This window comes from Lolium perenne, chromosome 7 (genome assembly GCF_019359855.2).
Source record: "Lolium perenne isolate Kyuss_39 chromosome 7, Kyuss_2.0, whole genome shotgun sequence".
Taxonomy (NCBI): Eukaryota; Viridiplantae; Streptophyta; class Magnoliopsida; order Poales; family Poaceae; genus Lolium; species Lolium perenne.
Genome location: NC_067250.2, coordinates 105693905 through 105710189, shown reverse-complemented (window position 1 = coordinate 105710189; position 16285 = coordinate 105693905). Strand labels below are relative to the sequence as shown.

Genomic DNA, 16285 nt, shown 5'->3' with positions numbered 1-16285 from the left:
TCCAGTGGCATTGGATAGAGTTTTTGATGAGCTTTCCAAATATATAAAATTTGTTGAATTTGGCTCAGTAGATTTGGATCTATTAAATTTTGAATCTAGCATCAGATTGCAATTTAAAAGGAAAAGAAATAAACTAGTTTGAATTTAAACAGGGGGCGGGAAACTAAATGGGCCGGCCCAGCTACGCTGGCGATGCTAACGGGCCACCTGACAGTGGGGTCCACTGTCAGCGCCACTTAGCCGCCGAAACGGTACGATTTACGTGGCCCGCCCGATTAGAACTGGATCGAACGGTTGGAGTTCATCGTCGACAGCGACGAGAGAGCTCACTGGCGCGGCGATGGTGGGGGGTGGGAGGCTCACCGGCGGCGCGGCGACGGTCGGAGTTGAGCTACGGCGAGGTTGTCGACGAAGGGGGAGCAGATGGCACCGGCGGCGTCTCCAATGGTGGCCGCAATCGACGGCGGTGATCTCAGCTCCGCCGCGGGCTCCGGCGCTGAATTGGAGGGCTCCGGTGAGTAATTGAGCGAGAGGAGGGGACGAGGAGGCTCAGTGGTGAGAGAGGAACGCGAGGGTGTGGTGAAATCGTCCAGGGGGAGCCGGCTTTTATAGAGGCCAGGGGTGCTGCGAGGGTGCGGGCAAGGTCGTCGACGACGTCGTCGTTCCAGGGCGACGAAGGGGCAAGGAGTGGGCTCGGAGTGTGGGCGACGTCATGGCAGAGCTGACGAGCGTCGTGGCGCGGCAGGGGAAGGAATGGTCGCGTCGTTATCGTCATCGGACGCCAGGGTACTGCGGCGGATGGTCGTCGTCCATGACGACGGCTACAGGGCGTGCGCGTCCAAGCGGCGTTGTCCGTGAGGTAGCTGACGTCGAGGTGAGGCTGCAGGTGAAAGGAGAGGTCGAGGGGAGCACTGAGTCGACGGGGCACGGCGGCGTCCTGTCGCGCTCCGGGACGTCATCGTGCGTGTCCTGGCGCGCATGGACGTTGCTGGGCGCGTCTGGGCACGGCTCGGGCCGGTCAATGCCGACGTCGACTTGGTCAGGGGCAAGCATGGTCAGCTTCAGGAGGGTCAGGGGAGGGCAGATGACATGGTGGAGTGGCCTGGATGGGAGAGGAGAGGGGATGGCATGGTGAGGTGACAAGAGGGCCGGCATGGCTTGGCAGTGGTCATGTTGGTCCAAAGCAAGGGCTGGCAAGTGGTGGCTCTGGTGCTGCAGGGTAGGGAGGGTCTCCAGAAGTGCAGGGATGGCCAGAGTTGGACCAAGTCCAACCAAAATTGCAGCATGGGCACAATTCTAAGTGCTGCCCACAAGGTGTTCGAGATAATGCCCGCAAGAAAGTTTTTGTCAAATTTTGGAAAATCCTTTGGTGGGTCTCAAACATATATTCATAGAGATGGAATGGTGGTGGTGGGGTTCATTTTGGTGAAGGTTTGCAAGAATTCAAAAAGTGGCTCATCTTCTCTTTAATTCAAAGTCTCCACTTGGCAATTCTCTACTGGTCAACCTGGTCAACTTCAGCAGGGATGGTCAACATGGAAGTTGTTGACCTTGACATGGTCTTGGATGACATGGTCATAGTTGACCAAGTTTGGTTGAAGAAAAGTCAAATGCAGGGGTGTAAAGTAGGGAAGATTTTATAAAAGTGACATATGACCATTATCACATGTATGTGAGTTTTAAATTTTCCTTTGATTTGATTCTTGTTTCTTTGATGCAAATGTGTTTGTTTATCATATATAAGTATTCTAAAAGCAAGAGATCAAGCAATGGTGGCCTTGGTTGAAGATTTGCAAATTTGGCTCTATGTGTAATTGAGTGAAAATGGGATTTTCTCACCAATTGATTTCTCTCCATTTGTTTTGATTTTGGTTGACTCTAATGTGATTCTTATTGGTTTAGAAACATTTTCAAACCATTGAAACTAATTAAAAGGGTCTTGGTCAAAGATTTGCAAAAATGGCCATAACACATAAGAGGTGATGTGTTAAGTTTTATTATTTTTGAAAAGGGTTCACCTTGCTTCACTTGGGCATGGGTTAGGGTCAATTTAGTGTTATATTAGGTTGAGAGATGGTTTCACACCATTTGGTCAAGGTAGAAAAGCATAGGTCAAGATTTGGTGAAAAGGGCTATGGTTCTCATATGCCTCTATGCATATGTTGTATTGATTTTTGATTTGAGTGTTCTTGGCCCAATTGATGTTGTTGAGTATTGAAATGGTATTTGGAAGTGATCCAACCATTCACAACAAGTCCTAGGGTCAAACTTCTCAAATTCACAAATTTGCATTTTTCTCACATATGCCTCTATGGCATTTTTAGTTTCTTTTTATTTCTTTTGGAAATCACTTGGATTTGGTTTGATAAGTACTAGGTAAGGTGTATGAAGGTTTTCCAAACCTCTAAGCAAAGTAGCAAAGCTTAGGGTAAAGTTTTATAAAAATAGCCATAGGCACATATGCCTCTTCTTATTTAATTCTCTTTTTATTTCATTTTAACTAGGGTGGTGAGAAGAGGGGTGAGGTTTAGGGTTTTGTGGGGTTCTCAAAGGTTCACCACCATTTAGCATAATTAATAAAGATAGGGTTCAAGATTTACCTATTAGGGCTATATGTCCCCATAGGTCTTTTATTTTATTTTGTGTTTCTCAAAATATATCCAAAATGAATTTTGGAGAAGATTAGGGTTTAAGGTTTTTCTTATTTGAATTATTTTTCTTGTATTTTATTTGATTGGTGATCTTCACTTGATCACTTTAGGGTTTTAGGGTTTAACACATAAGCATAAAAACACTCATCATGGCAAAACTCAAGATTTGAACAAGATCTATTTGTATCAATCTTATTTTAATAAAAGTTTTTGTTGGTTCCAAAATTTGGAACTAGGGAAATTCATTTGTTTTGTTTTGAAATTTTTGGGTTGTTACAAACCCTTCCCCCTTAAACAAATCTCGTCCCGAGATTTTAAGAAAAGTTAGGTTCCTAAGAGAGATTGAGTATCTTAATAACAGGAGGACATACTTGGCATGGTCTGGGGCGCTTCCTGAGCTTCAGTGGCAGTCACGTGGTAGAGACGGCCGTTGTTGTTGTTCTGGTTCCTTCTTCCGGCAAAGCGGCGCTGTTCTTTGAGCAGGCGCTGCGGTATTGGCGGCAATCCTGGCAAGCTTCTTGGGGCACTCCTTGGAGAAGTGACCCACAACTCCACATTCATAGCAGTTGACGGTGGACTTGTCTTTGGGGTTGACGGGGGTAGCATTGCTTCCAGTCCTCGGGGCGGTATTGGGGTTGTTGTTGTTTCCATTGTTGTTGCTGTTGTTGGGGCGGTTGTTGTTGTTGTTGTTGTTCCCTCCGTGCTTCGGGGGTCCTCCGTTGTTGTTGGTGTAGTTGGGGCGATAATTCTGGGCAGGGGGCTTGTTGTATCTTGGGGTGAATCCTCCAGAGGAGTTATTTCGATACTTCTGGTTATGGTGGGGTCCACTCTGGTTCATCATTCTTCTCTTGCGGTTTTCGTTGGCCTGATGCAGCTTTCCTTCCATCTGTATGGCTGAGTCTACCAGGGCTTCTAAGTCAGCGAACGGAATGTTCACTAACACAGTTTGCATCTCGTCGTGCAGTCCGTTCAGAAATCTTTCCTTTCGCTTCTCATTGGTGTCGGTCTCATCCGGGGCGTACCTTGACAGAGTAAGAAACCTGTCGCGGTATTCCACCACGGACATTCTTCCTTGCTTGAGTTCACGGAACTCGTCTCTCATCTTTTTGATCAGTCCTTGGGGCACATGGTATTTGCTAAACTTAATCTTGAAGTCTTCCCAGGTCATCATTTGTCCGGCATTCATTGTGCGGGCGCTTGTCCACCAGGCTCTTGCAGGTCCTGACAGGTAGTGGGTGGCGAACAGTACTTTTTCTGCGGCTTCTACTCCCGCAACTTCGAGGTTGTTCTCCATTGTCTGGAGCCAGTCATCAGCATCCAGGGGTTCTTCAGTCTTGTTAAATATTGGAGGGTTGGTGTTCTGAAAGTTCTTTAGCTTTGACCCAGGGTGGTCGTGGTTTCCATGGCCTTTGTTGTTCTGAGCAAGCTGCTGCAGTGCAGCAATGTTGGCTTGGCGTTCAACTCTCTCGGCTTCCCGGTCTGCCATCATTGTCTGCAACAGTTGCATCATGGCATCCTGGGTGGCGTTGCGGGTTGGTGGGGCCATCTAAACATTGATGTAGATGATAAGATAAGAGGGAAATTTCTAGGGTTTGTTTTGTTAAGTTTAAAAAGTTCATAATATTAAAAAAACTTGAGTAGTGTTGCGGGGGTAAAACCAACAACACTTTTTTCATTCATACCAAGCATCACATATTACAAATCTAACACACCGTTGGTTTGAAGAACCATTCATCGCTCTACGATACAAGGGGATCCTGATACAACTCACACCTACTTAAGTGCTTGGGTGATACTACTCTTCAGGGGGGGGTTTCTTCGTCTTCACGGGTGAGGTGCTTGGCGAGAGGCGAGGGCGTTGTCCAAATCCCTGCGGGTTTTGTACTGCCTGAAGTCCTGAGGTGCTTCATAGGGGTTCATCTTTGGTTGTGGTGGGGGCATGGTCATTGATCTTCCCATGGAGTCATGTCTTGGGTAGTAAATGAAGCGAGTGTTCTTGATCTTGTCCTCATTTTGTCCACACAGACGGGAAATTGCTTCTTGCATAGCTTTGTCTAGTCCTTCCTTCCAAGTGTTTCCCGTTACAGAAAACCATATGGTTTCCCATACTGGGGCATCAAGCTTCCTTCGTAGATCAGTAGAGACGTCCCACTGAGGTGGTTCTCCTGACTGAGCCTTGAGGGGTATTCCGAAGAACTCGGGATACGGATGTCCCAGATAGTCCACCAGTTGCTTCAATTCCTTTTCGAAACTTTTGTCGTCTCCGGATCCAAGCTTATAGGACTCCCATTGGTACTTCATCTGTGAGCCAGTAGGATAAGTAAGTTAAAGAAGTAGTCAAGTGTGCTAAATTTTAGATAGTGCTACAAAGAAAAAGTAGAGCATGAATTTCTCATTTTGAAAGAGATTTCGAGGATAAGAGTGAGAATAAGTTTTTCACAAATATTTACTTCTTTGGTTTTTGAAACTAAGTTTTGCAGACGTCCATTCTAACTAGGGTCTCCTAAGGTCAACAATGGCTCTGATACCAACTTGTCAACACCCGGATTTTTAAGTCCAGATGCCTATTATGTCATTCATCGCAATCCCAGGAATATTGTTTTTGCGAGACATAATAGATTAATATCACAACACATCATTTATTACAACGCATAATTGTCTTACAACAAAGGATCACATGATCCAGTCCTCATTACAATACTAGATGATCCATTGATCAATTACAAAACACATAGCGGAAGCGAAGTAGCGTAGCGGTCGTGGTCCATCTGTTCCACAGGCAACTGTTGACGTCAGGAGTGATCCTAGTTGTCGTAGACGTCCTGCTGTCCTTCTTCCGGGTTCTGGTACTCCTCTTCATAGTCTGGCCATTTGAATAGCCAGGGACAAAGCCATGAGTACTTTAAAGTACTCGCAAACTAATACTAAGGTAAACACTATCAACTATAGAAGGGGATGCTAAGCTCTAGTTTCATTTGCATAAAGCCAGTTTTATTTCATAAACACTTTCGTAATCAAAAACCTTCATTTGCTCAACTAACTCAAGTGGGAACATTAGTGTCATTCCCACAACTCAGTTGTGATTCAAAGTCAAGTTCACCATTCACCTTTCAAGTTCAAAACTCAAGTCACCCTTCACATGTCACATTTTGAAAAAAAATGGTCTGATGACGGAACAGTATGGCCATTCCAACCGTCCATAACCGAGGACGCGGCTATTCGAATAGATCTACACTCTGCAGAGGTCGTACACTTGTGCCACAACATTTGCAATAATCCGTCAGGGTTAACTGGCCCTGATTTACCACACTCCGTGTGCGGACTACCAACCATAACCTTTCACTTACATATCCTAGTATGGGCATCTCTCCCCATGAGCTTGGCCTCCCAGTGAAGACAAACTGTCACAGGAACTGCACGAGGCTTGGGCCGGACATTCACCTCATTTCACGTCATATCACATCACTTCACTTTTGTAGAGGCAGCCTCCAGCATAACCCCGATGACGCTTGTTTAGAGGGAACCCATACTAAGATACATAAACTTCTAGTTAAGCCCTACCCATATCAGGTATTGTGGGGGTACTTGCAAAATTGGAATGGTATCGCATCCAAACCCAACCATCAGTTTTTGTAAAATTCACCAAGTCATTCACCAGTCACATTCACCTTCAAAATCTTTCAATAGAATGACTCATCATTCCAAGGTTTTCAAAGTCATTTCAAAACACAAGTTCCCAACTAGAGTAGCCACTTTTGATATTGAGCACTAGCAACTAGTCATGAGGGGTGCTAACTTAGCTCATAGCTTTCTAGGCTAAGTTTGATACTCTTATAGTATTCTATCTCTAGACCAAAGTTAACTATAAAAGCAAGTTATAAATAATCAAAAACAAAAGCTTGTAAAGTAAAACTGGGAAATAGGATTATAAGCATAAAGTAAAAAGTAATGGTGCCTTGCTCTTGTGGAGCTTTGCACTTTGCAAGACTATTAGCTTGCAAGGGTGTTAGCTTGCATTGATAATAGCTTTCAAAAAACATAGCTTGCATTGGTAATAGCATGCAAGAATACTAGCTTGCAATAGTCTAGCTTGTATTGGTAATAGCTTGCAAGATTTTTAGCTTGCCTTGAGTGGTGTACTGATCAAAGTGGTCTTCTTCTCCTTCTTCTTGGTAGAAAACCTCCTCCTCTTGATAGTCCCCGGTACTAGCGTCTAAAATACGAATACGAGGATACAATCACCAAACAATTCATTGGCTATTCCAAACATCACATATATTCACACAAACTATTCTATTCACACTATTAATACAATTTGGTGCCCTTGGTGGTATTGCTTTGAGGAAAAATAATTTCCTCTTATTTTATATGTCAAGATAGTTTCCATATAGTTCTTGAGGAATAATTTCCTCTCATTGAATCTTCTTTAAGATTTAATTTCTCAAACCATCACACATGAATTTATGTTGACCTAAGTCAACCATTCATCATCATCATTTGAGAAAATGATTTAAATGAGGTAGAGATACCTCATACCATTTAATAAGGCCTATTATGATTTAAAATCTCCAAGTATTTCATGTGAGAGTATTTGACCAGGGGTTCAAACTTCATATGAAAGTACTTGGGATAAGATTTAAATGAAGTGAAACACCTCATATAATTTACACAAGTAAACTAGTATCACTCATTACTATTAAGTGGGTAAATGTGTTGTTTTCTTATTTAGGAAAATAATTTCCTCTCATACAAATTAAGGTGTTACTTTTAGTTACTTAGAGAAATAACTTCTTCTCATTGCCTTATTAAGATTTAATTTTTCTTATGCATAATATGTGACCTAGGTTGACCAAAGTCAACCTCTTCACACTTATCATTCAAGAAAAAGATTTAAATGAGGTTCCATACCTCATGCAATTTAATACCATCATAGTAATGATTTAAATATCATCAACAATTCATATGAGACCTAAATGACCAGAGTCTCTACCTCATTTTGAATTGTTCATGACAAGATTTAAATGAGAGAAACACTCCCATAAGATTTAATAAATTGGTTGGAACAATTTAAAAAGCTACTAAGGCAAACATTTAATATTGTTAAGTGAGCAATTATGAGACCAAGCAACCAGGGTCATCACATTACTTTAGGCCACTTGGTAAGATGATTTAAATGAGGTGCTATACCTCATAGATTTGAAATCTTAAATTTGGACAATAATTTAAATGGGCTAGTAATGGCCAGATAGCCATTATTTGAGTTTAGCCCAAGATCATATGAAACAACTATAGTATTTTATTACATAATAAAATTAGACAACATCAAATGTGATTTTTGAGAGGTGGAACCACCTCAAAATAGTTTATGGTTGATTTTTAAGATTTATTTGAAGTTTGAAAAGTTACTGATTTGTTATTTTTACTATTCAAATTCTACCACATATTTTGATTTGAATCCAGTGGCATTGGATAGAGTTTTTGATGAGCTTTCCAAATATATAAAATTTGTTGAATTTGGCTCAGTAGATTTGGATCTATTAAATTTTGAATCTAGCATCAGATTGCAATTTAAAAGGAAAAGAAATAAACTAGTTTGAATTTAAACAGGGGGCGGGAAACTAAATGGGCCGGCCCAGCTACGCTGGCGATGCTAACGGGCCACCTGACAGTGGGGTCCACTGTCAGCGCCACTTAGCCGCCGAAACGGTACGATTTACGTGGCCCGCCCGATTAGAACTGGATCGAACGGTTGGAGTTCATCGTCGGACGGACGAGAGAGCTCACTGGCGCGGCGATGGTGGGGGGTGGGAGGCTCACCGGCGGCGCGGCGACGGTCGGAGTTGAGCTACGGCGAGGTTGTCGACGAAGGGGGAGCAGATGGCACCGGCGGCGTCTCCAATGGTGGCCGCAATCGACGGCGGTGATCTCAGCTCCGCCGCGGGCTCCGGCGCTGAATTGGAGGGCTCCGGTGAGTAATTGAGCGAGAGGAGGGGACGAGGAGGCTCAGTGGTGAGAGAGGAACGCGAGGGTGTGGTGAAATCGTCCAGGGGGAGCCGGCTTTTATAGAGGCCAGGGGTGCTGCGAGGGTGCGGGCAAGGTCGTCGACGACGTCGTCGTTCCAGGGCGACGAAGGGGCAAGGAGTGGGCTCGGAGTGTGGGCGACGTCATGGCAGAGCTGACGAGCGTCGTGGCGCGGCAGGGGAAGGAATGGTCGCGTCGTTATCGTCATCGGACGCCGAGTACTGCGGCGGATGGTCGTCGTCCATGACGACGGCTACAGGGCGTGCGCGTCCAAGCGGCGTTGTCCGTGAGGTAGCTGACGTCGAGGTGAGGCTGCAGGTGAAAGGAGAGGTCGAGGGGAGCACTGAGTCGACGGGGCACGGCGGCGTCCTGTCGCGCTCCGGGACGTCATCGTGCGTGTCCTGGCGCGCATGGACGTTCTTGGGCGCGTGCTGGGCACGGCTCGGGCCGGTCAATGCCGACGTCGACTTGGTCAGGGGCAAGCATGGTCAGCTTCAGGAGGGTCAGGGGAGGGCAGATGACATGGTGGAGTGGCCTGGATGGGAGAGGAGAGGGGATGGCATGGTGAGGTGACAAGAGGGCCGGCATGGCTTGGCAGTGGTCATGTTGGTCCAAAGCAAGGGCTGGCAAGTGGTGGCTCTGGTGCTGCAGGGTAGGGAGGGTCTCCAGAAGTGCAGGGATGGCCAGAGTTGGACCAAGTCCAACCAAAATTGCAGCATGGGCACAATTCTAAGTGCTGCCCACAAGGTGTTCGAGATAATGCCCGCAAGAAAGTTTTTGTCAAATTTTGGAAAATCCTTTGGTGGGTCTCAAACATATATTCATAGAGATGGAATGGTGGTGGTGGGGTTCATTTTGGTGAAGGTTTGCAAGAATTCAAAAAGTGGCTCATCTTCTCTTTAATTCAAAGTCTCCACTTGGCAATTCTCTACTGGTCAACCTGGTCAACTTCAGCAGGGATGGTCAACATGGAAGTTGTTGACCTTGACATGGTCTTGGATGACATGGTCATAGTTGACCAGGTTTGGTTGAAGAAAAGTCAAATGCAGGGGTGTAAAGTAGGGAAGATTTTATAAAAGTGACATATGACCATTATCACATGTATGTGAGTTTTAAATTTTCCTTTGATTTGATTCTTGTTTCTTTGATGCAAATGTGTTTGTTTATCATATATAAGTATTCTAAAAGCAAGAGATCAAGCAATGGTGGCCTTGGTTGAAGATTTGCAAATTTGGCTCTATGTGTAATTGAGTGAAAATGGGATTTTCTCACCAATTGATTTCTCTCCATTTGTTTTGATTTTGGTTGACTCTAATGTGATTCTTATTGGTTTAGAAACATTTTCAAACCATTGAAACTAATTAAAAGGGTCTTGGTCAAAGATTTGCAAAAATGGCCATAACACATAAGAGGTGATGTGTTAAGTTTTATTATTTTTGAAAAGGGTTCACCTTGCTTCACTTGGGCATGGGTTAGGGTCAATTTAGTGTTATATTAGGTTGAGAGATGGTTTCACACCATTTGGTCAAGGTAGAAAAGCATAGGTCAAGATTTGGTGAAAAGGGCTATGGTTCTCATATGCCTCTATGCATATGTTGTATTGATTTTTGATTTGAGTGTTCTTGGCCCAATTGATGTTGTTGAGTATTGAAATGGTATTTGGAAGTGATCCAACCATTCACAACAAGTCCTAGGGTCAAACTTCTCAAATTCACAAATTTGCATTTTTCTCACATATGCCTCTATGGCATTTTTAGTTTCTTTTTATTTCTTTTGGAAATCACTTGGATTTGGTTTGATAAGTACTAGGTAAGGTGTATGAAGGTTTTCCAAACCTCTAAGCAAAGTAGCAAAGCTTAGGGTAAAGTTTTATAAAAATAGCCATAGGCACATATGCCTCTTCTTATTTAATTCTCTTTTTATTTCATTTTAACTAGGGTGGTGAGAAGAGGGGTGAGGTTTAGGGTTTTGTGGGGTTCTCAAAGGTTCACCACCATTTAGCATAATTAATAAAGATAGGGTTCAAGATTTACCTATTAGGGCTATATGTCCCCATAGGTCTTTTATTTTATTTTGTGTTTCTCAAAATATATCCAAAATGAATTTTGGAGAAGATTAGGGTTTAAGGTTTTTCTTATTTGAATTATTTTTCTTGTATTTTATTTGATTGGTGATCTTCACTTGATCACTTTAGGGTTTTAGGGTTTAACACATAAGCATAAAAACACTCATCATGGCAAAACTCAAGATTTGAACAAGATCTATTTGTATCAATCTTATTTTAATAAAAGTTTTTGTTGGTTCCAAAATTTGGAACTAGGGAAATTCATTTGTTTTGTTTTGAAATTTTTGGGTTGTTACACCTATTCACCCCCCCTCTAGGTTTACCATCTCTATACTTTCACAAGTCCTTGGCTGTAGCCTCGGGGGCTACTCCCATCGGGAGCGCTGTTCGCGCACCCGAAAGATGAAACGAAGATCATATCGGAAAATAATGACAAAATAGCGACAAGGTGGACTAAAGTGTTGAGCCTACAACCAAGCACAAGTCCTTGGCTGTAGCCTCGGGGGCTACTCCCATCGGGAACGCTGTTCGCGTGCCCGATGAAAATAAAAAAAAAGAAGAAGAAGAAGAAGAAAGATAGAAAAGCAAAAGAGTATATTTCGAGTTATAATTAACTCTACATATACTCTCATCGGGAGAGCAATATAAGTCATATTTGACTCGATAAAATGTGCCATTCCAACAGCCGGAAAAGCACTCGACAATATATTCTCAGAACGCCAAAGTTGCGATCAATTTCTGAATGCCGCAAATTTGCGAAGGTAAGACCCCAGATCCGTTCTGCTGGGCGTGGCATCGCCGAAGACTGCGCTCTGCTACTTTTATCCGTATCAACAGATACGAAGAAAAATCCTAACGGACGCGTTAGGTACCCGATAAATTTTACTGGGACTCGACAGAATGGTAAGACCTTAAGCGGCGCCTGTCGAAGTTTACACCAGTATCCCAAGGTCATGTCCAGGGACGTGATCTTGAAGTAGGTTTTTGCGGATTGCCACGAGAGCAGTTAACTAGTACCTGATCCGTCAGATGAACTAGCCCCAACTACCATTATCCCTGTACAATATAGAATTTTATGTGAAGAAATATAGAAAAGTTAAAGCTGTCGATTAAAAATAAAACAGTGGAGATTTTCCCTGACTCTACGATTCAAGCAAAATCTCGGGGGCTACTGACATAGGCATCCCAAATGGGCCTGCCGAAGATAGTACCCGGGGTTTATTGAAGGCCCACTACCCGAAGAATAAGAAGATTCGGGAGCCCAAGATATATTAAGGAAAGTTAGAGTTGTAATAGGAAGTGTTATTTGTAATCTGGCGGGATGAGTTAGAAACCGTCCCGGACTCTGTAATTTGTACAAAACGAAACCCTCGGCTCCGCCTCCTATATAAAGGGGGAATCGAGGGACGAAGAGATGATCGAATCATTGTTACAAACCCTAGTTTTCATAATCATCGAGTACTTTTCGGCTGAAACCTTCGAGATCTACTTGCCCTCTACTTCCAACTAAACCCTAGCCTACAATCCATAGGCATTGACAAGTTGATACCTTGTCAGGCGGCTGGACTTTCCGTGCAAGATGAAGGGTTGGATTCACGTCCAAAACCCTATATTGGGTCCAATTCGGATGGTTTGGTCCGAACTTTCTATAACTGTTCGGTCAAAAACGTATCTGCACATTTTGGGGCAACTTTGAGGCAGTAAATGACCTCAAATCAAAAAGTTGTAAACAGCAAAGTTATTCGTCTCGAAAAAACGAAGAACTTTCATGTTGACCACTTTTCCATCCGAGTTCATCTTGACCGTCTCATTAAGGTCTCAATAAAATATATCAATTCTGACATTTTCGTCTCTTCTCCAATTTGGCTCGCGCCTTACCCTAAAGGCCTCTATGGTCGGGCGCCCTACCTCGGGTAATTCGAGTTCCAGCAGTATTTTAGCTCCAAAAATTGCATACCAACTCGGATCGCGATGAATCAAAAATCAAAGTTGCTTGTTTCGACGAGACGCACAACTTTTGTTTATATCACTTCTTCATTTGAGGTCATCTTAAAGGAGCTCTAGTGGAAGACTTCATATATCGATCCTCGAGATCACCTCTGACTGCTAGCATAATCGGCTATCAAGCTAGATCATGGCACAACTTGGAATGGTGGACATGGTGTCTTCTAATTGAGCAATATATCTGTCACAACGAACACCGAATTATGTTCTTGATTAGCCATCAGCCCAAAACGAGTATCAACAACATAAACCAACAAAATTGTGCAGAATTTCATTTAAATTTCTTTTTTGAGACATGTGTCCTTCTCTATACCACAACTGACCTCTCTTTACGTCATCTCTTCCCTCCGGTGCTGTTGAAGGACGACGTTCGATTGTGAAGAGCTACCGTGGGCGCCCCCTCCCCCCTTTTTCTCATCTTGCTTGGGAAGGCTACAAATAAATCAAATCTTGCAGTGGTGGGCATTAGGTGGCCCACATGGATAGCCCATGGTGCAGCGGGCACCAATGAGTCGTGCGAGAATAGTGGCCAACGCTAGATTGCACCCCTCCGATGCCTCCTCCGATGACTCGTGGATGCGTCTCGGCGTCTCGGCGTCTCGGCGTGTGGGGATCGTCATCGACTACCATGATTCGATGGATGTGTTTGGCACATGTGGATGTGGTGTGTTTGAGCAGATCAAATTAGTGTGATGACGTCTCATCGCCTTTGCTGTGAAGAGATCTTGCTCCCAAACGAGGGGTAGTGGTGGTGTGGCCTCTAGGATGCCATGAGTGGTCGTGGCCATGGCCGCCGCCTCTCCCTCGCCTTCTTGACCCTCGTCGGCATACCTCCGTGGATGCTAGGCCTTCGTCCAGGGTTGCAGACCTAGGCGAAATCCATGGGACCATGTACTTTACACTCCATCTTTTTTTTGCGGTGTCGATATGGCAATCTTCGGCATATTACCAATGTGTTACTATGTTTTCGTTGCACCTGCGTTTGAAGAGATCGGTAAGGCACTTAGGGCATGTACAATAGGAGGTTCTTAGAGAAATGCGTATAAAATAAACTTTACTTTTAAGCATCGGGGCTTATTTATACTAGACAAATACCAGTTCCTATATGAATAAGCACTAGCGGTAAAGAGAATACTTGATTTATTTTCATAAGCATCTCTCTAAGCACCTTGCATTGCACATGGCGTTAGGAGAAAGCATCCCGATGTATGGGGAGAATACAATGCTCACTACTCGCCTAGTGATTGCAGTTTCATTTGCATGGAAAATTCCATGTTGAAAACTATTGGCTGAATGATCGTTGTTTTGTAGCGGTCTTGGCAAGCAGGGCGGTAGCATAGAGGGGCTTTGTTCTTGGTGGTGTTATTTGGGCGCCAAATCCTGATTTTTCAGCGTGAAAATCCTAAGTATGGCCATCACTTGTTGTACATGGCAATGGAGAATCTCTATTTGTCTCCTTGTTGAAGGCACTCTCTAGAGTTCTAGAATTTCTTCGCGTGAATACCCATGATCTGATGATCATGCCATGAGGATGTTTGTGTAATTTTTTCCTTCTCGAAGCGTCGTTCTCGGAGAACCTTTTGTGTAATCTAGATGTTGTCATTGGTGGTGGTAGTTCGTGTTGATTCCCTAAATTTTTTTCTTTAGTGTTCTATTGGTTGTGTGAATCATTGATGTCTCGGCTAGCTCTTAACACTATATCGTTGCATTGGGTGTAATTGATATCCACTAGCTATTATTAATTCCCTGTATAAAAAACAAACCAATAAAACATCGTTAGCAAACTAATTATAGGGTATTTTATAGACTTAATAATAAGAGGCATCATATTCCACACTCTTGTGTTTTTCTCTCTCCACCACGTCAAAAAAATGTTAGCTGATGGAAACACATGGTACAGTGGTACTAACACGTAGGACTGCACCCGTCACGCAGCCATCGGATGGAGTAAGCAGAAGTTTCGGAATTCGCTTGGGAGAAGCTGTCGCGTACGTGCGCTGCCGGAAGAGGGAGGAAGCTTAGCCGTTAAGAGATGGAGCGGGCGAAGGCAAGGTCTACATCGGCCGCGTGCTCGATGGTCACGGTTCGTTAGCATTGATGATGATTGCCATGGTTTCCCATGGACCCGTTCCGCCACCGACCTTGAACGCCAAGGCTCATCAACGTGCCACGTACGCTGGGTCTGCCGTGAAAACGAAACGATCGGTCGCGGACGGCGGACGGCGCACGGCTGAGCTGGCAGACCAGGCGCACCGGGCGAGTTCTCCAATCGGCTAGCAAATCCACGCTTCTGGCCTGCGATGAGTCTTCGGCTAATTAATCAACGCGCTTCGTCGTATTAGGTGCTCTTATATATAAGTTGTGCCACTCCCAAATCATTTCTAAAAATCTTCCATCTCACCACCATACGCCTTCTCAGTTCAATCCTCTGTACAGCTCTGATCGACCAGCGGCAGATATTCTCCTTGTCTGATCTCTTCATCCGACACCGGACGTCCGGACCCATCCGAAGCCATGGAGGCAGCGCTAGCCTACGCCGACGCCTCGACATTCTCCCCGGCCTTCTACCCAGACCAGCAGGACAACGAGGTCTCCAGCAGCAGGCCGGCGCGCGTCGCGGGCGCGGTCCTCCGCGGCGTGATCACCTTCGTCTTCGCGACGGTGGGCACGATCCTGGGCGCCATCACGGGCGGGCTGATCGGGCTGGCCACGGAGAGCGGCCTGGTCCGCGGCGCGGGCATCGGCGCCATCTCCGGCGCCGTGGTGGCCATGGAGGTCGTGGACCGGTCCGTCGCCATCTGGCGCTCCGACGAGTCCGGCATCTGGAGCGTGCTCTACGTGCTCGACGTCATCTGGAGCCTGCTCACGGGCCGCCTGGTGCGCGAGAAGGTGGACCCGGCCGTGCAGAACGCCGTGCACAGCCAGATGAGCGCCGCGGACGACGACGCCGCCGCCGGCTCCGTCGACGGGCCGCCCACGCTCGCGGAGATGTTCGGGACGGGCGGCGCGTCGTTCAAGGGCATGGCCGCGGGCGCCATCGCGGACCTCCCCGCCGCCACGGTCACCGAGCGGCAGGCGGCGGCGGCGGCGCAGCAGAACGCGGGCTGCTCCGTGTGCCTCCAGGAGTTCGAGGCCGGGCAGAGGGCCAGGAGCCTGCCCGGGTGCGGCCACACCTTCCACCTCCCCTGCATCGACGGCTGGCTCTGCCGCCACGCATCCTGCCCGCTCTGCCGCGGCGCCGTCGTCTAGGCTTCCCGGCCGCGCGCGCGCGTGGCCGGTGTGCGAAGGCGTTTGGACGCACGTGCGACGTGGGTGGTGCGACCAGGCACGGCACCGGCGCGCGCACCCGCGCACGGAAGGTCGTTAACTAGTTTGCTTAGCTGGGTTGAGACTGACATGACATGACATGTATACCGACAGACACACGTTCTTTGGTTCGTTTTCCTTCATTTTGGACTTGGATTCCTTCATAGGTTAATTATATACTCGTATATACATACGGCTGGTTGTATATGTATGTACAGAAAACCATGTATACCAGACA

At 45.6% G+C, this 16285-nt stretch overlaps 1 protein-coding gene across 1 annotated transcript; it reads left to right on the top strand.

Annotated features, from left to right (window-relative positions):
• The first annotated feature begins 15123 nt into the window (after positions 1 to 15123).
• On the top strand, positions 15124 to 16007 carry LOC127316410 (NEP1-interacting protein-like 1). The gene has a single exon (XM_051346798.2). The coding sequence runs from the start codon at positions 15256 to 15258 to the stop codon at positions 15988 to 15990; it is 735 nt and encodes a 244-aa protein (XP_051202758.1). The 5' UTR covers positions 15124 to 15255; the 3' UTR covers positions 15991 to 16007.
• Positions 16008 to 16285: the final 278 nt, after the last annotated feature.

Coding starts and splice junctions, on each gene's coding strand:
- LOC127316410 (XM_051346798.2), top strand. CDS start 15,256: ATGGAGGCAGCGCTAGCCTACGCCGACGCCTCGACATTCTCCCCGGCC.